Source organism: Schistocerca nitens, chromosome 4 (genome assembly GCF_023898315.1).
Source record: "Schistocerca nitens isolate TAMUIC-IGC-003100 chromosome 4, iqSchNite1.1, whole genome shotgun sequence".
NCBI lineage: Eukaryota > Metazoa > Arthropoda > Insecta > Orthoptera > Acrididae > Schistocerca > Schistocerca nitens.
In genome coordinates, this window is record NC_064617.1 from 113,464,894 (window position 1) to 113,491,094 (window position 26,201).

General features: G+C 46.0%; 1 protein-coding gene across 1 annotated transcript in view; it reads left to right on the forward strand.

The window, feature by feature from the left end:
* The window catches only part of LOC126253187 (uncharacterized), a 237,491-nt gene that overhangs the window by 154,666 nt on the left and 56,624 nt on the right, over positions 1-26,201 (forward strand). Inside the window, exons 5-6 of the mRNA XM_049954351.1 lie at positions 1,146-1,314; positions 21,084-21,241. Of these exons, the coding sequence (XP_049810308.1) occupies positions 1,146-1,314; positions 21,084-21,241 (327 nt within the window). The remainder of the gene's footprint in view (positions 1-1,145; positions 1,315-21,083; positions 21,242-26,201) is intronic.

The window sequence follows — 26,201 nt, forward strand, 5'->3', positions numbered from 1 at the left end:
CTACTTAAACCTAACTAACCTAATGACAGCACACAACACCCAGCCATCACGAGGCAGAGAAAATCCCTGACCCCGCCGGGAATCGAACCCGGGAACCCTGGCGTGGGAAGCGAGAACGCTACCGCACGACCACGAGATGCGGGCGAAGTTTTTATCGCCATCACGGAATCAACCTGCGGAACAGGACAGTACCGCACTAATACGTGCACTCATTATATAGTATATGAAGGTAGTAACTGTTCTCGAAAGAACGGATACCGTTGATGACCGTGCAGCTTCTCTAAAATAAATGATAATTAATTGAAACCCTCAGCCGCCGACAGGTGTTGTTGACATACCTTGATGGGGACAGCTGAAAATGTGTGCCCCGACCTGGACTCGAACCTGGGATCTCCAAGTGGGCGCGAGTAACGAGGCGATGGGCGAAGTGTCTATTAGGAACATTACGTATGTAGATTGTGGACAGTTGGGAATTTGGGTCTCACTGGAAGCGTGCAAGGGATAAGTCCCTGCAGTCATCTGTGTCCTCGGTGGCTCAGATGTATAGAGCGTCTGCCATGTAAGCAGGAGATCCCGCGTTCGAGTCCCGGTCGGGGCACGCATTTTCAGCTGTCCCCATCAAGGTACGTCAACAACGCCTGTCGGCGGCAACTGAGGGTTTCAATTAATCATCATTTACTCTCATTATAGTCACCCATATCCAACTCTCTATGAACTGCGTGGAAATGGGTTTGCAAGAATGCTTGGCGAATGGGTTACTAAAAATTCCACTCAAGGTCTCCGAGCCAACATTTTCATACGACTTTCTCGTTGTTTCTCTCTCTTCTATGCCCTCCTTCACCCTATTTTATACCCTCAATCTCTCTCTACTATCCTCCTCCATCTCTGTTCTCTGTGCCCCTCCACCTCCATGTTGAACCCCTCACTCAACTCTCTTAGTCCCGTTTGCCTCTCTCTCTCTCTCTCTCTCTCTCTCTCTCTCTCTCTCTCTCTCTCTTTTCTTACTTTTTCGCGCAATACCTTACCATGATGCGGTTCTACAGATTCACTTGTCAAATGCAGAGGCGTGCAAAGTGGCTCGCCGCTCACGCCACATGTCCTCGACATCTGTAGTAGTCCTAAGTGCCCCATTGACGCTTCCGCAGCCGTGAAGGTGGAGCTGTTTACGAGCGTGCAGCCGTCGTCGTCGGTGCCGGGCGGCCTGGACCTGCTGTGCCGCCTGCCGGCCCTCTACCGGTCGGGCCTGCTCTTCTGCCGCATGGTGCACCCCAACGGCACCGGCATCCACCTCCAGGAGGGCCTCTCTGACGGCATGTGAGTCGCACGCAGCTGCGCACCGCGCCACGCAGCCGCGATACTCACAGGCTTTACAACTTCCTGCGAGTATCCACACTCGGTCACACACACATAATTACAGGTTCTTGTCGCATTAAGTACTTTGCTATATCTGGCTGTACCGATCTACCTCTTTAGTGGACGTTCGGAGTTCAGTCTCATAAGGAACCCCATGAGTCCGAGGTCGCAAAAGGCCCATGATGTTTACGGCATTCGACGCCTCACATATTTCTAGAATTTTCATTCTAGAAACAACCCCCAGGCTGTGGCTAAGCCATGCCTCCGCAATATCCATTCTTCTAGGAGTGCTAGTTCTGCAAGGTTCGCAGGAGAGCTTCTGTGAAGTTTGGAAGGTAGGAGGCGAGGTACTGGCGGAATTAAAGCTGTGAGGACGAGGCGTGAGTCGTGCTTGGGTAGCTCAGTTGGTAGAGAACTTGACCGCGAAAGGCGAAGGTCCCGAGTTCGAGTCTCGGTCTGGCACACAGTTTTAATCTGCCAGGAAGTTTCGCCGCGCATGTTGTCTCCCGTGCAACCGCAATATTGGCTGCTAAGGGCAACAGGGGGCGGGACTGGAGGTATCCAACGGTGAGCACAGCATGAGGCTATCCAATGTAACTGAACTGCTTAGTCCACAATCTCATAACCGTGCTACAGTGCAAGTGGTACTGATACAAAGCAGAGCAATGCTAACGATAAAAAGCAAACACCGCATTATACACTGAATCGAAAAAGGAAATGGTATAGGCATGCGTATTGAAATACAGAAATATGTTCAAATGGCTCTGAGCACTATGGGACGTAACATCTGAGGTCATCAGTCCCCTAGAACTACTTAAACCTAACTAACCTAAGGACATCACACACATCCATGCCGAGGCAGGATTCGAACCTGCCGCCGTAGCTGTCGAGCGGTTACAGACTGAACCGCCTAGAACCGCTCACCACACCGGCCGGCACAGAAACATGTAAACAGGCAGATATGGCAATGCGGTATATAAGACAACAAGTGTCTGGTGCAGTTGTTAGGTTACTGCTGCTACAATGGCAGTTTATCAAGGTTTAAGTGATTCTGAACGTGGTGTTACAGTCGGCGCACGAGCGATGCGACATAGCATCTCCGAGGTAGCGATGAAGTGGGAATTTTACCGTACGACCATTTTCGAAAGTACCAAATCTCCGACATCCTGTAAGAACGGGACCAACGACGACTGAAGAGAATGGTTCATCGTGACAGAAGTGCAACCCTTCCGCAAACTGCTGCATATTTCAATGCTGGGCCATCAACGAATGTCAGCGTGCGGACAATTCAACGAAACATCACCGATATGGGCTTTCGGAGCCCACGTCCCACTCGTGTACCTTTGATGACTGCACGACACGAAGTTCTACGCCTCGCCTGGGTCAGTCAACGCCGACATTTGACAGTTGATCACTGGAAACGTGTTGCCTGGTCGGATAAGTCTCGTTTCAAATTGTATCGACCGGCTCGACGTGTATGGGTATGTAGACAATCTCATGAATCCATGGACTCTGCGTGTCAACAGGGGACTGTGCAAGCTGGTGGAGGCGCTGTAATGGACTGGGGCGTCTGCAGTTGGAGTGATATGGGATCCCTGATACGCCTAGATACGACTCTGACAGGTGACACTTATGCAAGCATCCTGTCTGATCACCTGCATCCATTCATGTCCATCATGCACTCCGACGGACTTGGGCAAATCCACCAGGACAATGCGACACCCCAAGGCTCCAGGAACACCATTCTGAGTTTAAACACTTTCGCTGGCTACCAGATTCTCCAGACATGAACATTATTGAGCATATCTGGGATGCCTTGCAACGTGCTGTGCACAAGAGATCTCCACCCCCTCGTACTCTTACGGATTTATAGACAGCCCTGCAGGGTTCATGGTGTCAGTTCCCTCCAGCACTACTTCAGACATTAGTCGAGTCCATGTCACGTAGTATTGCGGCACCTCTGTGTGCTCGCGGGGGCCCTACACGATATTAGGCAGGTGCACCAGTTTCTTTGGCTCTTGAGTGTACCTGCAGCAACAGTTGCCGAAGTTGACATTTCGCCAGAAAGGAATCCAAGGAATCTAGCAGAGTGAGAAAGAAGCGGTAGATGAAATATTAGTGTTTCTGTAAGATGAGTCAATGGAATGTGTGGTATCGTATACGCTCCAGTGTGCAGACAATGTACATGAGGAGTACAATGATGACGGTACGTGCTTAACAAGTGAAAATGATATGGAAACAAGTGTCTAGCGATGTCGTTCATCATCTTTGTCTGACAGGGAGCCACAAATCACGTCTCTAATGAAATGTAGTGATACACCCACTAAACCTGCTGGGCAGAACAGGTAATAGGATTGTTGAAAGGGCCAAGGGTTGAGGTCAGTTTCTCCTTCTAATTGTCATTTATTATAATTTAATAACCTTTACAACCGAAGAGGCACATAGCCGAATCTTTACCTAATGCAAGTCTTTCACAGCTGAAGGTCTCCAACAAGAAACCTTAACAAGATAAAAATCCGATTAGGATAGTGATAAAATTTCAAAAAACAACATACGCAAAGTGCAGTATAAATGGCTGAGGGCCACAATTAAATTCCAAAATTTTAGAGGTAGAAGGCCAATACGAAATCTTAAAAAATCAAAATTTCAATTAAGACAGCAATAAAATAATTTAAAACCCGAAAAAAGCAACATTTGCAAGGTGCAACACAAATGGCTGAGGGCCACAATTAAATTTCGAAGCTTCAGAACATATTACCATAGACCTTTAAAGGCAGAAGGCCAGCATGTTTAAGAACAAGAAATCTTAAAAATCAACAAGATAAAAATCCAATTAAGATAGCATAAAATAATTTAAAACCAAAAAAAGCAACATACGCAAGGTGCAATACCAATGGCTGAGGGCTACAAGCTACGGTCGCAGGTTCGAATCCTGCCTCGGGCATGGATGTGTGTGATGTCCTAGGTTAGTTAGGTTTAAGTAGTTCTCATTTCTAGGGGACTTATGACCACAGATGTTGAGTCCCATAGTGCTCAGAGCCATTTGAACCATTTTTGAGGGCTACAATCAAACTTCAAAATTTTAAAATATATTACCATAATCTTTAAAGGCAGAAGGCCGTAGTGTTTAAGCTTGAAAGATAAATTTATATATTAACTTTGCAAAATTTTAAGAAAACAAACAAATAACCATAAGCCTAAAATTTAAAACAGCTCACAACAGATAAGTAAACACCTGTGGCACTAAGAAGGCCTCCAGGGAGGTCGGTCTGCCCTCGTTCACTTAGGTGAGACAGGTGGTGAGCCCATCGGAACCCAACCAGGGGACAGCCACGGACCGACCGACACAACAACTTGCTTCCCGTCAATCAGTACATGAGAACTCAAACCGGCAATGTTACAAACGTGATAATCCACAATGGAGTACGTATTAGCTGTCAAAATTACACACCATGTTGGACAGAGACAACAGGTGAGGAAAGGAAGCTGCCTGAAATTACGTTAGTGGCCAGGGCAGGTAACCGGAACAGCAACGGCCACTCGGCAGAAAATTCCGCTGGTACACTTGAATTTCAACACGGTAATAGTTAACTTCGCTCAAAAGAACACTGCCTGAATTTACGTCAGTGCCCAGGGCAGGTAACCAGAACACTAACGGCCACAAGACAGAAAATTCCACTGGTGCACTCAAATCGTAGTCGACGAGAATAGTTAATTGCACCGCACAGCGGCTAAATCTCAGCGGTAGAACCACTCGGTGTTGCTCACCGGAAAACCTCCCCAACAGCAAACCACCGAAGCGAACCACCACAACATGAACAGACGTGGCTTGGGTAGTTGAAACCACTACTCAACTTTGACGTCCTGGGTCGGTGAACCACGAAGCTGGTAGCGATCAGACAGCTCCACACACGCTCCGACTCTGAGCAGGGGCTGCCAGCGGCCCCAGCCAAATGCACCAAGCGGAGAACTTTCCTCGTCCGCAAAAACCGACCGACTCCCTCCAGACCCCTTGCCGGAAACTATATGCACCAAACCAAAGATGGTACACGGCGCAAATATCGATACACATCACTGTTGCCACGCGTAGAAGGAAGAAGAACCACGACGTAACCGTGAAAAGGGCGGGAAACCAAACACACATTAACAGCGAAGTTCACGAAAACGCATAGTTGGAAGAGAGCAGGGCTCATGTAGTAAGGGAAAATCGTTATACAACGGGCGGATACTGAATGATATGATCGTGTGCTGCGTAATAAAAACTAGGATATTCAAGGGAGCAAAGGGCACTTGTTACAAAAACGTGTTTGCATGTTTCAAGGATGCTCGATACAATTTACAGGATGTGCGTGATAGCGACCCACTATGTTGCGCATATCAGTTTTCGTGCGACATACATTACAGTGATTTCAAGGATAACAGTGAGTGCCTGCATAAGCTCAAACACTGTAACAGACCTTGAAACACATAAGATAACGAAATTTCAAACAAAGCATGTACCACGGAATCGCCCGAAAATTTTTAGATGAGATAAACAAACTTATCCAGTCGTTCAGTAAGGAATTTGTTTTCAACTCCGACCAATCGGGATCTGAAAAAGAATTACACATGAAATATGCCTTAATTCATTCGTAAACAATTATGCCAACTGTTAATCTGGATGATAAATTGGCTGGAAAGTTGTTCATTGTGCTCTGTCCCTACGATTCTTTCTCATCTGCGTGCTCTTGCAAGGGCAGTAGGGAATATTAACGTCAGAACAAACAAGAGTGGGAAAATGGGCGCAAGAGGACTGTAACTATGGTATGAGCACCACTTTTGGCCATTAGCTGGTCACAATAGCTTGCTTTTGCTTGATTCGTGGTCTGTGTATAAAAATCATACTCCTTTAGAACAAACTACCTCTCATGGAAAGTGGATGACATTCAATTCATACCACCTGGAACCGCTAAAGTTTGTTTTTTCCGTGTCTGTGAAGCATACAGGGAGCGAAAGGCTATTTACAATTTGTACAGAAACCAGATGGCAGTTATAAGAGTCGAGGGACATGAAAGGGAAGCAGTGGTTGGGAAGGGTGTGAGACAGGGTTGTAGCCTCTCCCCAATGTAATTCAATCTGTATACTGAGCAAGCAGTAAAGGAAACAAAAGAAAAATTCGGGGTAGGCATTAAAATCCATGGAGAAGAAATAAAAACTTTGAGGTTCGCCGATGACATTGTAATTCTGTCAGAGACAGCAAAACACTTGGAAGAGCAGTTGAACGGAATGGACAGTGTCTTGAAAGGAGGATATAAGATGAACATCAACAAAAGCAAAACGAGGATAATGGAATGTAGTCGAATTAAGTCGGGTGACGCTGAGGGAATTAGACGGAAGTGAGACACTTAAAGTAGTAATGGAGTTGTGCTATTTGGGGAGCAAAATAACTGATGATGGTCGAAGTAGAGAGGATATAAAATGTAGACTGGCAATATGACAAGGTAAGCGTTTCTGAAGAAGAGAAATTTGTTAACATAGAGTATAGATTTAAGTGTCAGAAGTCGTTTCTGAAAGTGTAGTGTAGCCACGTATGGAAGTGAAACATGGACGATATATAGTTTGGACAAGAAGAGAATAGAAGCTTTCGAAATATGGTGCTACAGAAGAATGCTGAAGATTAGATGGGTAGATCACATAACTAATGAGGAGGTTCAAATGGTTCAAATGGCTCTGAGCACTATGGGACTCAACTGCTGAGGTTATTAGTCCCCTAGAACTTAGAACTAGTTAAACCTAACTAACCTAAGGACATCACAAACATCCATGCCCGAGGCAGGATTCGAACCTGCGACCGTAGCGGTCTTGCGGTTCCAGACTGCAGCGCCTTTAACCGCACGGCCACTTCGGCCGGCTCTAATGAGGAGGTATTGAATAGAATTGGGGAGGAGTTTGTGGCACAAATTGACTAGAAGAAGGGATCGGTTGGTAGGACATGTTTTGAGGCATCAAGGGATCACCAATTTAGTATTGGAGGGCAGTGTGGAGGGTAAAAATCGTAGAGGGAGACCAAGAGATGAGTGCACAGGTACTGGGAGATGCAGAAGCTTACACAGGATAGAGTAGCATGAAGAGCTGCATCAAACTAGTCTCTGGACTGAAGACCACAACAACAACATGAAGCATCATCTCGCACTATATACAGCTATGGCTTAAAGGATAGGCAGTTTCACGATAAGCTTCATGACAGACTGTTTTGCATGCGGTTGTATGCCATCACATTCCACCAGTCCTCATTATCCCGTTACACCAATATAATTCTATATACACTGCTGTCCAAAATTAAAGCAACAAACCGATATTTCCCAGTTCTGTGTCTAATTCACGATATAACCATACAAACTGTGAACCAGAGGTCCGTACGATCTTTTTCTGCACGGAAGATGGCATTCCGGTCAACGGACAACCATCCCAACAATGACGTCATTGCACCTATCAAACGAGATGGCATTTACCGGATAGCCCCACATCCACGATCGCTGTATACTCGGTCACAGACGGTGCAGCATGGCATAGGGAAGAGGAACGTGGAGCTAGATTTCTGGACCTAAACATTGTGGAAGGAGCCCGATATGGAGACGAATGCCTACTGTTGTGGGCAGTTATTGCGTTTACCACTCGAACCCTATTCATGAAATTTTGTGGTTGAATCGACATGGTTTACCTTCTGTCAGGTACCGTGACGAGATCTTGGGTCCTCATTTGCTGTTATTGCGATGTGCCGGAGGGCCCAGACTTCGTACTGATGGACGATAATGCTCGACCTTATAGAGCACATGAGGTCTATGTTCACTTGGAAGATACTGTGCGTATGACGTGGCCTGCTCGCTCTCCCGATTTGAATCCCATAGAGCAGGGGCGGGCAAACGTTGCACGCGGCTCATGAGCACACAGCGCTGCACGTGTGCTGCTAGCGTGCAATCGTCGAACGGAGCAGTGGCGACAGCCGGCAGGTTGCCGCAGTGTAGTTCCAGGCTAAGCTGCGGACGTTGAAGCGAAGCGACCACTACGTAGAGAATTTCTGTAACCGGAAAATGCAGAGTGAATCAAGGAAACGGAGAATTGGAGATTTGCTGTCTTTTAAAAAGGAATGGGAGAATCATTTTTTCTCTGTGCAAAAACGTGAAAGTTGGAAATGTATAATATGTGACAGTATTCTCGCTGGTCAGGGGAAGTTTAATATTGAACGCCATTATAATAAATTTCAGTATGTTGCCGTTCTTAGTGCAATAAAAGAGGAATTTCTCAAGCGATTTGGGGATATGTCTTACTTATCCCAAGGTTTTGAATAGTTCTCGAGACAATCTGCTGTTTCTGTAGATGATATTTATCCCAGTTTGCAAATGGAATTAATAGGTCTACAGCGTAATTCTCGTCTGAGAGACAGGTTCCTTTTGGCAAGACGTGTGATAGATTTTTATCACGACTTTCCACAGCAAGTTTTCTCGTCTCCATCGTGAAGCCGCGAAGATAATGTCAATGTTTGGCTCGACATACGTTTGTGAGAGATTTTTTTCTGTTATGAAAATTAATAAGTCTCGGTTAAGAGCATACATCAGTAATGAAAATTTGCGTAACTGTTTGCGTTTGTCTGTATGTATAAATTTTGTTCCAGACATTAAACGTATTGTAAACTCCACCTGTGATAATTAAATAAAACGTATCGTAGGTAATAGGTACTCTTTCAAACGATGATTACTTTCAAGCACTCCTATTACCCTTATTCCTTCATTCAATAAAGCAGGCCAGGAAACAAAAAGCATTACAGAGCAAGAAGCGGAGAGACGGTATGGTGGGGAGGGGAGAGAAGCGGGTGGCCAGCTTGCCCCTGTGTGCACGCAGAACACCTGTTAACAGCACACGTGCATGTGCACCGCACACGTGCAGAATTCCTGCCCGCCCCTGCCATAGACCGTGTCTGGGACGCACTAGGGAGACGGCTTGCATCACGTTAGCATCCACGAACCACCCTCCACGAATGCTAGCAGCTCTGCAGAAAGAATCGACGTTATTACCTCAAAATGAGACTGATCATATCATTCACAGCATGGCCCGTCGTTGCCAGGCCTGTACTGCTGCCAGAGGGGGTCACACCGCACACTGGCAGATTGACTATTCGTCGGAATGTGTGTGCAAATCAGTTAAGTAGGAAAAAACGAAGAACATTTTTGTCTACCTCTCCATGTTACGCTTGTTTAAATTCTGAATTCTTTGCATTGTTTCTACTTTACTGTCACCTGTTTATACTGTTTTGCGACAAAATAAAAGAGCGCTTGCAAAATTTCCGTTTGCTGCTTTAATTTTGGTCAACAGTGTACATTCCTTAAGAGCGGATACCTAGCTGAACATCTTGCACGGTTTATAACTCCCAAGCAGTTCGCCTTCGATCTTGATGGTGCGATTCTTTGTGATCAATGTGGCACACCATTTTCAATGTGGCACACCATTTTTCATTCATAGTGGAAGTTAATGGTTTGTTCTGAACATTTATTGAATGTCGACGATGTCCATTTTATGAAGTGTAAGGGGTACATACACCCAATAGGAGGTACCTACCTCTACCTCCCGGAGAATTATTTTCCATCTCCGTCCTGATGCCCATGGTGAGTCATCAGCAGCTAATATTTTTCCCGCCATAACCGTTAACTCAAAACTTTAAAGTGAGCCGTACTAAAGACTGAACTTGCGAGCTTGCACTCAAGGGGTTCCTTGTTAGAGCCTTCCAATAAACTTTACACATAACTTCAAATCTTTACGAAACTTTTCTCGCTGACGACGCCCACAAAACGATGAAAGGAAAAAAGTTTATCGCTAGCTACATTTTCGCTGCTAATCCAGTAAAACTGTCATATGAAGTATAACGTTTTAATGTATTACTTCTTTATTACTAACTGTATTCATGACACATTTTGCAGACCACTGAATGTACCAGAGAAATGACATCATTGTTTGACACATATGACATCATAAAAATAAATGCGTGAAAATCTACCGCGTCATATATGACGTTTAAATTTATTACTTCGTTGCTACTAACTCCGTTCGGAACGCCCGTGCACGTACACAAAAATATATCATTGTACGACAAATAGCTCAGGAGATACGACGTCAAATAATTTATTACGTCTTAACTACTACATCTAGTCACAACAAATTTTTCGCATATGCAAGGCATATATACCACCGGACGTACCTTCAAAACTATATTATTGTACAACACATAGTTTAGGAGATACGACGCCATAAAGATTGGGTTGCTTGAAAATGAAACTCTGGGGCGAAATTCGATAGACATACAGGTGAATTATGTGTACAGATACTAGTGAAATATTTTAAACATGTGACATGTGCCCTGTGCGAGAAAACACATGGGCAAAAAACTCCTCAACCCCTGGAACAATTTCAATCAAATTTGGTACACCTTTTAACTACACTCTGGAAAGAAATACTGAAGGGTGAGTGTGATAATGTGAAGAGAGAAGGGAGGACGAGGAGATGGACAGACAACGAGGAGAAAGGACGAGATAGGCACAGATAGGAAGAGGAGGAGAGGGACACACGTAAGGGAGGGGTAAATGGACAGAAAATCGAATGAGGAAGAGATGGAGAGAGAGAGGGGGATAGGAAAAGTGGACACAGAAACGAAAGGGGAGGAAATAAACAGGGAGAGGGGAAAGGAGGAGGTGGACAGAGAGAGGGGGGAGGGAGTGGACAAAGAGAGGTGAGGAGAAGATGGACAGACACAGTGAGAAGACGAGATTGACATAGAGAGGGGGAGGAGGAGACGGAATTAGTGCTTGCCACACGAAAACGTAAGTAAAAACGAATATAGGCGCGAAAACATTGCGACAAACATTACGACAAACTAAATTACGTTCTAGAAGATAGATTAACTCCTAGCAAAAAAACTTTCTCATCACCATCGTTTGGTTGCAGATGACAAGCTTCCTGTAATTGTTAACACACAAGTGATCCAGAAAATTCATGCACGCCAAATGTAAAGGTATTTACAAAAAGAAACGATCTGTTGTTTGAACTAAAGATGCACATAATTTTATAATCATTTAACAAAATGTTCACATTGCAGAATAAATAAAAACGAAAACCCATTGATGGCACAGTGGTGCCGAAACATGTTTGGGTACTAAGAAAAAACGGTGCTTTGCATAACTGGCGGATCTCACATCCAACAATTTTAACTGTAAACACGGCTAATACAAGGAGCTGCAAAACAAAATGATGAATAGCAATATATATTCCGTACTCATTAGATTGTTCATTCCGTTCAGCAGATCATGTAATTCTTATCGTTCACTCTTGGTCCTTGAACATATTGTATATTACCTGTCTTTCCTTATAGCTTACACCTATTTTTTCTAGAATTTCAAATATTTTGCACCATTTCACATTGTCGAACGCTTTTCCAAAGTCGACAGATCTTATGAACGTGTCTTGAGTTTCCTTTAGTCTTGCTTGCATGATCATTATTCGCGTTTATAGCCGTAATTTAGCTAAGAAAATATGCGCAAAGACTTTCTGATTCGCCCTCGAATCACCTATAGACGTTTGTCGCAAAGTCTTTGAAACACTGTGCGTATAACGTCAGTTGTGAATAATCAGCGAAAATTAGAATTTCACAGATCTGTAGTTGGTTTCGCCTTTTATCTGTTTTAACTGATACCTATTGTTATTTGATTTATTTTGATAGTCGTTATATAAAATAGTGATCAATTGTTTCTGTCATGCAACTGAGACTGCCGAAAATACACTTCCCCTCAAATATACAGTTGCAGTGAAATGTCTCCCACTATGAGAAGCTTCTAGTCAGTAGCAGTCATTGAGCTGTGGTGAAGTACTTGCTGTCGATGTTTGAATGTCGAGAGGTGTAGGATTCAAATAGAGAGAGAGAGAGAAAGAGCTGTAGGATATATACCCGGAGTTTCAAAATGGATGTCAGTGTTTTAAGGCTTTATAGTACTTATTACATTCTACTTATAAGTAAGACATCAAATCAAAGAGCAGCTCAAAGCACTTTTTTTTTACGAGTGTTCAATATGGGCACTGTTCGTCACGTGGTGCACATCGAATCGACGGGCCATATCTTAACAAACCTTGATCACTGAAGTTAAAATCTTCTGAGTTATTAGGCCGAGTCGTATTTCTTCCAAAATGATCGACGTTTCGACCCCTCTGCTGGGATCTTCCTGAGGATCTTCTGGTGTTCACTACTGCTAGAACACTGTCGGAGAAGAGTGTCGCCTCCTCTTATAAAGGGGAGTTTTCTCGCGTTCGTGCTGGAGAAGTGATAGTATTGTTCTAGCAGTAGTGGACACCAGAAGATTCTGAGGAAGATCCCAGCAGAGGGGTCGAAACGTCCATCATTTTAGAAGAAATATGACGCGGCCTAATAACCCAGAAGATTTTAACTTCACTGACAACGGCCACGAAAGCCTGCAGACTTACATAAACCTTGATCAGTTTGTCTGGAGTAATTGTTGTAACAAGCTGGGTAGATCAGCCTTTTAGTCGAGGCACATGCACTGTCCTTTATGAATCCCAAAGGCCAAAAGTCACATGGTGTCAGACCTGGTGAATGTGGAGTCCATGCAAAACAAGCTCTGTTATGCAGCCTCTTGCGGCAAATCCAGCGGTAGGTACAACATCGTTTAACCAATCGCATCTGAGTTATGCCAGTGATGCAATGTACCATCTTGCTGCCAAACAAAGTTCTGTTTTCAGCTCGTTTCAATTGAGGAAAGAGCCATAGTTCTAGCACATCCAGGTAAGGAACACCAGTTGCAGTTGCTTCACTGAAAAAAAAAGGCCATAAACTTTCCACTGCCATATGGCACAAAAACATTCAGTTTAGGGGACTCCCGTTGAAGCTGTACTATCTGGTGGGGATTTGTTGACCCCTAGATGAACACAATATTTGTGTTTACATTTCCACTTAGGTGATCAGCCGATTAATCTCTGCAGAACCGAGTGAGGTGGCGCACTTGTTAGCACACTTGACTCGCATTCGGGAAGACGACGGATCAAACCGGCATCTGGTCATTGTAATTACTCCTCTTAAGATATATTGGAAATGTTCGTTGATGAAATTCGTGCTCCGACTAACTAGCTGTAATATTGTCTCATGAGGAACATTACATAAAAAAAAATCTGTCCTGCTCCACTGTATTCGCGCCGAGTGCGCTTCAGTGATATCGATCAGTTCAAATAATTACACTCCCGGAAATTGAAATAAGAACACCGTGAATTCATTGTCCCAGGAAGGGGAAACTTTACTGACACATTCCTGGGGTCAGATACATCACATGATCACACTGACAGAACCACAGGCACATAGACACAGGCAACAGAGCATGCACAATGTCGGCACTAGTACAGTGTATATCCACCTTTCGCAGCAATGCAGGCTGCTATTCTCCCATGGAGACGATCGTAGAGATGCTGGATGTAGTCCTGTGGAACGGCTTGCCATGCCATTTCCACCTGGCGCCTCAGTTGGACCAGCGTTCGTGCTGGACGTGCAGACCGCGTGAGACGACGCTTCATCCAGTCCCAAACATGCTCAATAGAGGACAGATCCGGAGATCTTGCTGGCCAGGGTAGTTGACTTACACCTTCTAGAGCACGTTGGGTGGCACGGGATACATGCGGACGTGCATTGTCCTGTTGGAACAGCAAGTTCCCCTGCCGGTCTAGGAATGGTAGAACGATGGGTTCGATGACGGTTTGGATGTACCGTGCACTATTCAGTGTCCCCTCGACGATCACCAGTGGTGTACGGCCAGTGTAGGAGATCGCTCCCCACACCATGATGCCGGGTGTTGGCCCTGTGTGCCTCGGTCGTATGCAGTCCTGATTGTGGCGCTCACCTGCACGGCGCCAAACACGCATACGACCATCATTGGCACCAAGGCAGAAGCGACTCTCATCGCTGAAGACGACACGTCTCCATTCGTCCCTCCATTCACGCCTGTCGCGACACCACTGGAGGCGGGCTGCACGATGTTGGGGCGTGAGCGGAAGACGGCCTAACGGTGTGCGGGACCGTAGCCCAGCTTCATGGAGACGGTTGCGAATGGTCCTCGCCGATACCCCAGGAGCAACAGTGTCCCTAATTTGCTGGGAAGTGGCGGTGCGGTCCCCTACGGCACTGCGTAGGATCCTACGGTCTTGGCGTGCATCCGTGCGTCGCTGCGGTCCGGTCCCAGGTCGACGGGCACGTGCACCTTCCGCCGACCACTGTCGACAACATCGATGTACTGTGGAGACCTCACGCCCCACGTGTTGAGCAATTCGGCGGTACGTCCACCCGGCCTCCCGCATGGCCACTATACGCCCTCGCTCAAAGTCCGTCAACTGCACATACGGTTCACGTCCACGCTGTCGCGGCATGCTACCAGTGTTAAAGACTGCGATGGAGCTCCGTATGCCACGGCAAACTAGCTGACACTGACGGCGGCGGTGCACAAATGCTGCGCAGCTGGCGCCATTCGACGGCCAACACCGCGGTTCCTGGTGTGTCCGCTGTGCCGTGCGTGTGATCATTGCTTGTACAGCCCTCTCGCATTGTCCGGAGCAAGTATGGTGGGTCTGACACACCGGTGTCAATGTGTTCTTTTTTCCATTTCCAGGAGTGTATATGCTCCCCGACGCGTACGAGCACAGCTACAAGTAGTTGCACACCAGTGGCTATCCTTGTACTAATTATGGCTACAGTTCATGTACGGCAATAGTTTCTCCCCTAAAGTTTTCAGCTTAATAGTTCGAATCGGTACAATAACTGTCTAACGCGGCCAAGAATATTTATGCATGCTGCGCTCTATTATTAATCTATGTCGTCGCACAAATAAATATTTCATAAACACACAATATTAAATGGTTTGAAAGAAATGTCACACAGTAAATCCACTTTATGCTGGTTTACTCTATACTGCTCACGTCCTATCACTGTATTAAGGAAATGCCGGGCGGGGTGGCCGAGCGGTTCTAGGCGCTACAGTCTGGAACCGCGGGACCGCTGCGGTCGCAGGTTCGAATCCTGCCCCAGGCATGGATGTGTGTGATGTCCTTAGGTTAGTCAGGTTTAAGTAGTTCTAGGTTCTAGGGGACTGATGACCTCAGAAGTTAAGTCCCATAGTACTCAGAACCATTTGAACCATTTTATTAAGGAAATAACTTTCCCCTAAGCTGGGGGGGGGGGGGGGGGGCGGGGAAATTAGTTACGTAAGTTTGGGTCAAAGAGGTTGTAACAAGATCCAGATTTCATTTGCTACTTTAACGAACCTTCAGAACTTTCTCACAATTCAATACCAATGTTCACTTCCTATGTCGGTAAATTGCTAACAGTGTACTTTGGGGTAAAGTTCAGTCTTCCCTGTATAATTTAAGACAAGTCCGGATCCTTCCCTCTCTTGGCCTGACGTAGTGATATAATCAAGGTTGCTGATCTACCTGTTTCAAGTTTAATGATTCCTAGCAGATAGAAAAATTTCCAAAAATGTACAAAAACAATCTCGTCGCGCCTACGTACAAGAGCATACGTTGAGATACGACCTGATCCAGCAAGCGCTAGCAGCACATTAACAATGTATGACTCTTTTCTTCTGTATTACGCAGTGTCCTCAAAAAGTACTCACAGGGAGTATTCTTTGAGTTCACTCGTTCTATTCCGTGATCTATATGTACACTACTTTGCGGTCTACTATTATTTTAATTCGAAACTAATGGATTCTATTTCTTTTCTTTCCCTTTTCAAAACATTAAGTCACTTTATACTGGATATCTTTTCTATATATACTTGCTAGCCGGCCGAAGTGGCCGTGCGGTTAAAGGCGCTGCAGTCTGGAACCGCAAGACCGCTACAGTCGCAGGTTCGAATCCTGCCTCGGGCATGGATGTTTGTGATGTCCTTAGGTTAGTTAGGTTTAACTAGTTCTAAGTTCTAGGGGACTAATGACCTCAGCAGTTGAGTCCCATAGTCCTCAGAGCCATATACTTGCTACTATTCAAGTGATACTATTCCAGTGGGACTTGAAATTAGGATATTGGATTTTGCGACTTTTATTAGGTTTCGGGTACTATTTTATATTTTCAATTTTGAGTCCAAAGGAATCGGCGTTACACCATCCTGATTTAGGTTGTCTGTGATTCCCCTAAATCGCTTCAGCCAAGTGCCGAGATGGTTCCTTTGATAGGGGACGGCCGACTTCCGTCCCCATCCTTCCCTAATCCGATGGGACCTACGACCTCGCTATTTCGTCTCCTCCCCCCAACTAACCAGCCAACCATCTCTACAGACGACACGATCCAGAACATCTTCGTTATCACGCAGCAACATTTCATTTGCGAAGTTCGCACATAAGCTGTAGTCTGTAAGCCTTACAGCTTGTGACATCTGGAAACGATAAGGTCACAGTTGTAAGCAACTCTTTAAAAGTCTCTACGCAGGTATCAATGGAGTTATTAATTCATGACTAACCTCTCAAAGTAATATATATTAAATGTATTCGAAATCGCGAATAGTGACAACCATCAGCTGTAGAATGGAATGACAACTGCCGGCACGGTAGCTCAGCGTGTTCGGACAGAGGGTTAGCAGCCCTCTGTAATAAAAGAACTGAGTTAACCGATCAAAGACGAACTTAAACGGATGTGTTACGACGTCCGCCCCGAGCACATACAACGAACGAAAACGAACAAAATGAGAACTAAAAAAATAGCCGGCACGGTACCTCAGCGTTTTCGGTCAGAGAGCCGATTGGCCTCAGTAATACACTCCTGGAAATTGAAATAAGAACACCGTGAATTCATTGTCCCAGGAAGGGGAAACTTTATTGACACATTCCTGGGGTCAGATACATCACATGATCACACTGACAGAACCACAGGCACATAGACACAGGCAACAGAGCATGCACAATGTCGGCACTAGTACAGTGTATATCCACCTTTCGCAGCAATGCAGGCTGCTATTCTCCCATGGAGACGATCGTAGAGATGCTGGATGTAGTCCTGTGGAACGGCTTGCCATGCCATTTCCACCTGGCGCCTCAGTTGGATCAGCGTTCGTGCTGGACGTGCAGACCGCGTGAGACGACGCTTCATCCAGTCCCAAACATGCTCAATGGGGGACAGATCCGGAGATCTTGCTGGCCAGGGTAGTTGACTTACACCTTCTAGAGCACGTTGGGTGGCACGGGATACATGCGGACGTGCATTGTCCTGTTGGAACAGCAAGTTCCCTTGCCGGTCTAGGAATGGTAGAACGATGGGTTCGATGACGGTTTGGATGTACCGTGCACTATTCAGTGTCCCCTCGACGATCACCAGTGGTGTACGGCCAGTGTAGGAGATCGCTCCCCACACCATGATGCCGGGTGTTGGCCCTGTGTGCCTCGGTCGTATGCAGTCCTGATTGTGGCGCTCACCTGCACGGCGCCAAACACGCATACGACCATCATTGGCACCAAGGCAGAAACGACTCTCATCGCTGAAGACGACACGTCTCCATTCGTCCCTCCATTCACGCCTGTCGCGACACCACTGGAGGCGGGCTGCACGATATTGGGGCGTGAGCGGAAGACGGCCTAACGGTGTGCAGGACCGTAGCCCAGCTTCATGGAGACGGTTGCGAATGGTCCTCGCCGATACCCCAGGAGCAACCGTGTCCCTAATTTGCTGGGAAGTGGCGGTGCGGTCCCCTACGGCACTGCGTAGGATCCTACGGTCTTGGCGTGCATCCGTGCGTCGCTGCGGTCCCGTCCCAGGTCGACGGGCACGTGCACCTTCCGCCGACCACTGGCGACAACATCGATGTACTGTGGAGACCTCACGCCCCACGTGTTGAGCGATTCGGCGGTACGTCCACCCGGCCTCTCGCATGCCCACTATACGCCCTCGCTCAAAGTCCGTCAACTGCACATACGGTTCACGTCCACGCTGTCGCGGCATGCTACCAGTGTTAAAGACTGCGATGGAGCTCCGTATGCCACGGCAAACTGGCTGACACTGACGGCGGCGGTGCACAAATGCTGCGCAGCTAGCGCCATTCGACGGCCAACACCGCGGTTCCTGGTGTGTCCGCTGTGCCGTGCGTGTGATCATTGCTTGTACAGCCCTCTCGCAGTGTCCGGAGCAAGTATGGTGGGTCTGACACACCGGTGTCAATGTGTTCTTTTTTCCATTTCCAGGAGTGTAAAAAACTGAGTGGAAGGATGAACAAACGAACTTGAACGGATGTCATGTGTCGTCCGCAACGACCAAACACAACGATCAACAACGAACAAAATGAAAAAAAAATTGGTCAGCGCGACAGCATGTCAATCCTAAGGGCCCGGGTTCGATTCCCGGCTGGGTCGGAGATTTTCTCCGCTCATGGACTGGGTGTTGTGTTGTCCTAATCATCATCATTTCATCCCCATCGACGCGCAAGTCGCCGAAGTGGCGTCAAATGGAAAGACTTGCACCTGGCGAACGGTCTACCCGACGGAAGGCCCTAGTCACACGATATTTACTTTACAGATCACATGCTGTACTTGGAAGTCGCCAAGCCGGTATCGGCAGAGAAATACGAGATTGCAGCGCTTGTCGTATTCTAATGACGATGCAAAGGAACTTTGCATTGTAAACAGAATAAGATAGGCGCTGCAGTATCGTATACCAGACTGATTTCTTCTATTTACACACGAAAGACTCTTACTTGTTCTTCAGGCACCCTTGCTTGTTCCATGGCCTTCCCTTTCCAAAGACAGCTGGTGTCTTCAAACTGATGTTACTGTCTACAGATGCTATTATCACCTGTAGGATTACGATTAAACTTAAAATGAAATGGACGTTGCTCTGTAACAACGGAATCAATCCTTGCAAACTGTAAAACACAAAAAGCTTTCCGTTACAATAGTAGCCTTTTGTTTTGTAAATAAAACTGACTTTTCCTGCTGCTAGTTACTTTATTTATGCCATAGGCGTTTCGCCTTCTCCTGTGCTAAGTCATCATCAGTGGAGTCTATAACGATACAGTTTTGTTAGTTATAGGTTATCAAACAGTTCGCGATTTTTTGTAAAAAAAAAAGTAATAACTTACGATTTACTGATCTGCGTTTCCTCACATCTGGTCTGGAGGTCGCACTACCACATTTATCACTGCCATATAATCACATCTTTGTGTTCTCGCCTTCCACACACTGTTCACCATGTTTCTCACTGTGGACTATTGTTCTTTTGTCACTCGATACAACTATTTCATTGTTCACTGCTTTTCACAGCGTTAATATTGCGACTCCATTACGTTTTTCATCTTCTTTGGTATGTTTACCTATTTGTTGCCAACCTAACAAAGTATATGTTCATTACTAACCAACCAATAGAGAAGATGACATGAAAATAATTAGAATCAACAATAAAAAACACCTCCTGACCATGCAAGAAAATTACCACATACATAAAACCAAAGCAGAAGGGAAAATCATGTTGAATAAGAAAGTGCACATGCCAAGCAATTCATTATTTACACTAAAAGATAAAATAATAGAATAACGTTCGAAAGAAGTATTAATATAATAATACTGTCCAATGTAATAATAATAGAACCCAACATCTTTACACTCACGCATCCATGAACCCCTCCACTGAATATTGAAACGAAAAGCCAAAACAGCTGTCACCAAAGTTTTCAGCCACTCGCTAACAGCTAGTACATCCCTCCACCCCCACCCCCTAAAAGTCGGCTCTGTCCCCCCCCCCCACTCACTCACTCACTCTCTCTCTCTCTCTCTCTCTCATACATACATACACACACACACACACACACACACACACACACACACACACACACGGTATAAACATCATAAATAGGAGTTCGCCGGCCGCGGTGGTCCAGCGGTTCTAGGCGCTCAGTCCGGAGCCGCGCGACTGCTACGGTCGCAGGTTCGAATCCTGCCTCGGGCATGGATGTGTGTGATGTCCTTAGGTTAGTTAGGTTTAAGTAGTTCTAAGTTCTAGGGGACTGATGACCTGAGATGTTAAGTCACATAGTGCTCAGAGCCATTTGAACCATAAATAGGAGTTCGTATCGAACATATACTTTGTTAGGTTGATAAAAAATAGGTAAACATACCAAAGAAGATGAAAGAGGTAATGGAGTCGCAATATTTACGCTGTGAAAAGCAGTGTACGACGAAATAGTTGTACGGAGTGACAAAACAATAGTCCACCACAAAAAATAGTGAGAAACATGGTGAACAGTGTGTGGAAGGCGAGAAGGCAAAGGCGTGATTATGTGGCAGTGATAAAAGTGATAGTGCGACCTACAGACTAAATGTGAGGAAACGCAGATCAGCAAATCGCAAGTAATTACTTTTTTTACAAAAATCCGGAAGTGAACTGTTTGATAATCTATAACTAACAAAACTGTATCGTTATAGATCACACTGATGATGCCTTAGAACAGGAGAAGGCGAAACGCGTATGGGATAAATAAAGTAACTAACAGCAGGAAAAGGCAGTTTTATTTACAAAACAAATATTTATATGCTTGCTGCGGAGGATGGCTACAAAACAAGCTTCTTAATGGTAGCCATCTTTGCTACCAGCGCTTTCTAACGGCAAACGCAGGAAACACTGGACGCGCGTGCGCAGAGGTATAGGAACACTCTGAGGACGGAAGGCCCGCCATGTTACAGCTACAGCTACTACGGAGGCGGTCTGACGCGGGCCATGACGCACGACTGCGGCGTCACCATCCACCGGCCGACGAAGAGCGACCTGGGCCCCTGGAAGTGCATCTTCGCCTTCGCCACCGGCCTGGAGGGAGGCTACATCTACGTCACCAACAACACCCGTAAGTGTGGCTGGCCCTCGAGCCGTGTTAAGAGTCTCACGAAGCCGCACTATATGCCATACATGTCTACAGGGCAGTGGTTCACTACATGTGGGGGCAGTTAATTAACTCTTTTGCGACAAAACAAAAAGTGTGTGGTAATAACTTTGTCATGACTAAACTACGAGAGAATGCAGACTTTCCTAGTGTATACTACCTATACAAATCTGTCTGTTAGATTTCTAACCGGACGGCAGCTGCAAGTTATTGAGTTTTGTGGTTACATAATTAACTATCGAACCTGGTAATGCCTTGCAGTTGCTAAATATGCATAAAAATTGGAGGTACGTTCTGATCTCCCACATCTTTGTCCACCTCTTCCCCCCCCCCTTCTCTCTCTCTCTCTCTCTCTCTCTCTCTCTCTCTCTCTCTCTCTCTCTCTCTGCCCAGCTTCTCTTTCCCCCAATCTTCTCTTTCCCCCATCTCTCTGTCTGTCTTCTCTTTTCTCCATTCTGTATCCATTTCCTCCCGCAACCCCTCTATCCATCTCCTCTTCCCGCTTCTCTCTGACCTTGAGCTTTGTTTATTGCTATGGCAAATGAAACACTGCCTGGGAACTGATGTCGCTTAAAATGGATGTGTAAATCGATTGAGATCACTGGCATGAAGGATGTGCAAGGCCTTCTCAGCAGCTGGATCCCTGAGGATAGCAGCTTCAATAACAGCATTTCACACAGTTTTAATATGCGAACGGGTAGGATTACAGAGATCTGGACAATTCTGATATCTTAGTGGCATTCAAATCATAAGGTGCCATAAATACAGACTTCCTGTTTTCTGTGAAAACCGACTGCAGGGGAAAAAAAACGAAACAGCACATTGTTGTGTATACAGTTTTCCTTTAAAATTTAAGTAGAAATACTGCCGGCAGCTGTGGCCGAGCAGTTCTGGGCGCATCAGTCCGGAACCGCGCTGCTGCTACGGTCGCAGGTTCGAATCCTGCCTTGGGCATGGGTGTGTGTGATGTCCTTAGGTTAATTAGGTTTAAGTAGCTCTAAGTGTAGGGGACTGGTGACTTCAGATGTTAAGTCCCATAGTTCTTACAGTCACTTGAACCTTTTTTTCTTAAATACTGCGTATGGGAGAAACAACTTTTCTAATGGCTTAAATATTGTGCCATCGAATTTAAATTGACTGTGAGAAAGGAAATGAAAGACCTCAGAGCAAAGCACAGTATTTTCTTTGTCACAGCCAGTTTTAACGGAAATCCTGTGTATTGTCTTTTTTTTATGTAGCCTGTCTTTATCTGAATGTTTATTAGGGGAACGAGTAATGAAGTAGATCAGTCAAGAAAATTTCAATATTTTTGCTAACAGTACATATATATCCTGCCAACGATCTTGCCACCGTGGTAACACCGATTGCTGTCAGATCACCGAAGTCAAGCGTTGTCGGACTTGGCTGGCACTTGGACGGGTGACCATTTGTGTCTGCCAAACGCTGTTGCCATGTGGGGTGCACTCAGCTCTTTTGAGGTCAACTGAGGAGCTACTTGACTTACAAGTAGCGTCTCTGGTCATATAAACTGACAATGGCTGGGAGAGTGGTGTGCTCACCACATGCCCCTCCATGTCTGGATCCAGTGATGCCTGTCGGCTGAGGAAGACACAGAGGTCGGCCGATACCGATGCACCTTTCGACAACTATTCAGACGGAGTTTAGAATATATTCATATATATATACATATATAGACAATCAACAGTTATATGCTGAACAAATGAATGTAACGTAATGAAGTGACTGTAAATTTTGTTGCGATAGTAAATAACAGCACAATGACCCGTCTTGGATATAGTACCATCAGACCTCACTACATGGCAGGACGACCGAAACCGTGAGAACTGCACAGAATCATAGTTGCAATCTTTTATATATTTATTAGTTGCCGTTGTTGCGCTTGGCCTGCAACGTAGAAGATAACTCAGTCCTTGTTTCAGTTATTTTTATCGTTAAAATCCATAGCGCTTTAAAAACGCCAAGGCGGGTAGTTGTGATAGTACACACAAAAGCCGCTAGATCGCAGGCCGACCAAAATATCGAACAGAATCAGAGATTTCCCGAACTGTGGCGTAAACGGTTGGAACAGTTCGAGTCGTGCTCAAACACAGCCCTACATCACACTTCATATTGCATAGAGGTTCTTTCTCGCAGTTGATAATATCTCTTTGACAGTTACGCTAATACTGTAATCAAATGGCTCTGAGCACTATAGGACTTAACATCTATGGTCATCAGTCCCCTAGAACTACTTAAACCTAACTAACCTAGGGACAGCACACAACACCCAGTCATCACGAGGCAGAGAAAATCCCTGACCCCGCCGGGAAATACTGTAATCTTTGTCCATGTGTTCAGTACTTACTCACAGTTCTTTCAATATAAATTTAATAAAATGGGCGCAGTAATGTTTCATGACGGTTGTCAACATATGAGTGAAACCTGTGTTGTTACAACGAGAAACCAAAACAAGTCTAGAGCGTAGCACAGTCATCTTAAGCGTATACAACAGTCCAGGGAGCAATCCCAATCAGAAACGTACACTACTGGCCATTAAAATTGCTACACCAAGAAGAAATGCAGATGATAAACGGGTATTCATTGGACAAATATATTATACTAGAACTGACTTGTGATTACATTTTCACGCAATTTGGGTGCATGGATCCTGAGAAATCAGTACCCAGAACAACCACCTCTGGTCGTAATGTCGGCCTTGATACGCCTGGCCATTGAGTCAAACAGAGCTTGGATGGCGTGTACAGGTACAGCTGCCCATGCAGCTTCAACACGATACCACAGTTCATCATCAGTAGTGACTGGCGTATTGTGAGGAGCCAGTTGCTCGGCCACCATACACCAGACGTTTTCAGTTGGTGAGAGATCTAGAGAATGTGCTGGCCAGGGCAGCTGTCGAACATTTTCTGTATCCAGAAAGGCCCGTACAGGACCTGCAACAGGCGGTCGTGCATTGTCCTGCTGAAATGTAGGGTTTCGCAGGGATCGAATGAAGGGTAGAGCCACGGGTCGTAACACATCTGAAATGTAACGTCCACTGTTCAAAGTGCCGTCAACGCGAACAAGAGGTGACCGAGACATGTAACCAATGGCACCCCGTACCATCACGCCGGGTGATACGCCAGTATGGCGATGACGAATACACGCTTCCAATGTGCCTACACCGCGATGTCGCCAAACACGGATGGGACCATGATAATGCTGTAAATGACGTTTTGCCATTCGTGCACCCATGTTAGTCGTTGAGTACACCATCGTAGGCGTTCCTGTCTGTGATGCAGCGTCAAGGGTAACCGCAGCCATCGTCTCCGAGCTGATGGTCAATGCTCCTGCCAAAGTCGTCGAACTGTTCGTGCAGATGGTTGTCGTCCTGCAAACGTCCCCATCTGTTGACTCAGGGATCGAGACGTGCCTGCACAATCCGTTACAGCCATGCGGATAAGATGCCTGTCATCTCGACTGCTAGTGTTACGAGGCCGTTGGGATCCAGCACGGCGTTCCATATTACCCTCCTGAACACACCGATTCCATATTCTGCTAACAGTCATTGGATCTCGACCATCGCGAGCAGCAAAGTCGCGATACGATAAACTGCAATCACGATAGGCTACAATCCGACCTCTATCAGTCGGAAACGTGATTGTACACATTTCTCCTCCTTACACGAGGCATCACAATAACGTTTCACCAGGCAACGCCGGTCAACTGCTTTTTGTGTATGAGAAATCGGTTGGAAACGTTCCTCATGTCAGCACGTTGTAGGTGTCGCCACCGGCGCCAACCTTGTGTGAATGCATATCACGGCATCTTCTTCCTGTGGGTGAAATTTCGCGTCTGTAGCACGTCATCTTCGTAGTGTAGTAATTTTAATGACCAGTAGTGTATATCAGGCAAGTCTGCTATTCAATGGCGCGTGCCTGAGGGCTTCAGAGACTAGCGAGCAGTGTAAAACCTGGTTATAGAAGTCTGCTCTCTGAGTATAGAACTGCAACCTATCTGCAGATTCGTGTTGCAGTTTGTCAAACAAATTTGCGTCGATCTGTACGTGACAAGGAATTGCAGACTGGTTTCTCGTTTTGAACTTTATGTCAATATGTTATGTAATAGGCTGATGTGGAAGCGGAATCAAAAAGTATTTTCTTTTCGTGTTCTGTGAGGGTTCCTAGCAGCCATGTTGTAGTTCGGCAAGAAACGAAATATGAGCATCTATGGGTAGCACGATCGGACAGCTGAAGGTCGACATCCAGGTAGTATAGAGCTCACTGCTAGCGAGAGAGGGGCCAGCAATAGCCGGGCTGTGGTATTTAAGTGGTGAACAGTCGCCAGAGGCGGGCAATGCCTCACGTGCTTGCCACAACTTCAAAAATGGCTCTGAGCACTATGGGACTCAACTGCTGTGGTCATAAGTCCCCTAGAACTTAGAACTACTTAAACCTAACTAACCTAAGGACAGCACACAACACCCAGCCATCACGAGGCAGAGAAAATCCCTGACCCCGCCGAGAATCGAACCCGGGAACCCGGGCGTGGGAAGCGAGAACGCTACCGCACGACCACGAGATGCGTTGCCACAACTATTGCGCCTCGTGCGGGCGCATGCAGGACCTGTCGCGTTAAAGCCGGGCAACTCTCACGTGCTCTTCCTATAGATACTCGGGCAAGACGGGGAATCCGAATCACCGTCGTATGCTAAATTAGCGACGCGAATTTTTTTCTTCAAGTCTTTTTGCATTTGCTTCGTCCAACGACGACGTTTTCCCGTAAGCAAACGCATCGTCAGCGATCAGTCTTGTAGTGCTGTTCATCAGCCTGTCTGATAAACCGATTATGTGTTCTGGGAATACTAGAGGTCGTAGTCGGTCAACCAACACGCAATGGAAATGTTTCAGACCTTGTAGCGACAAAC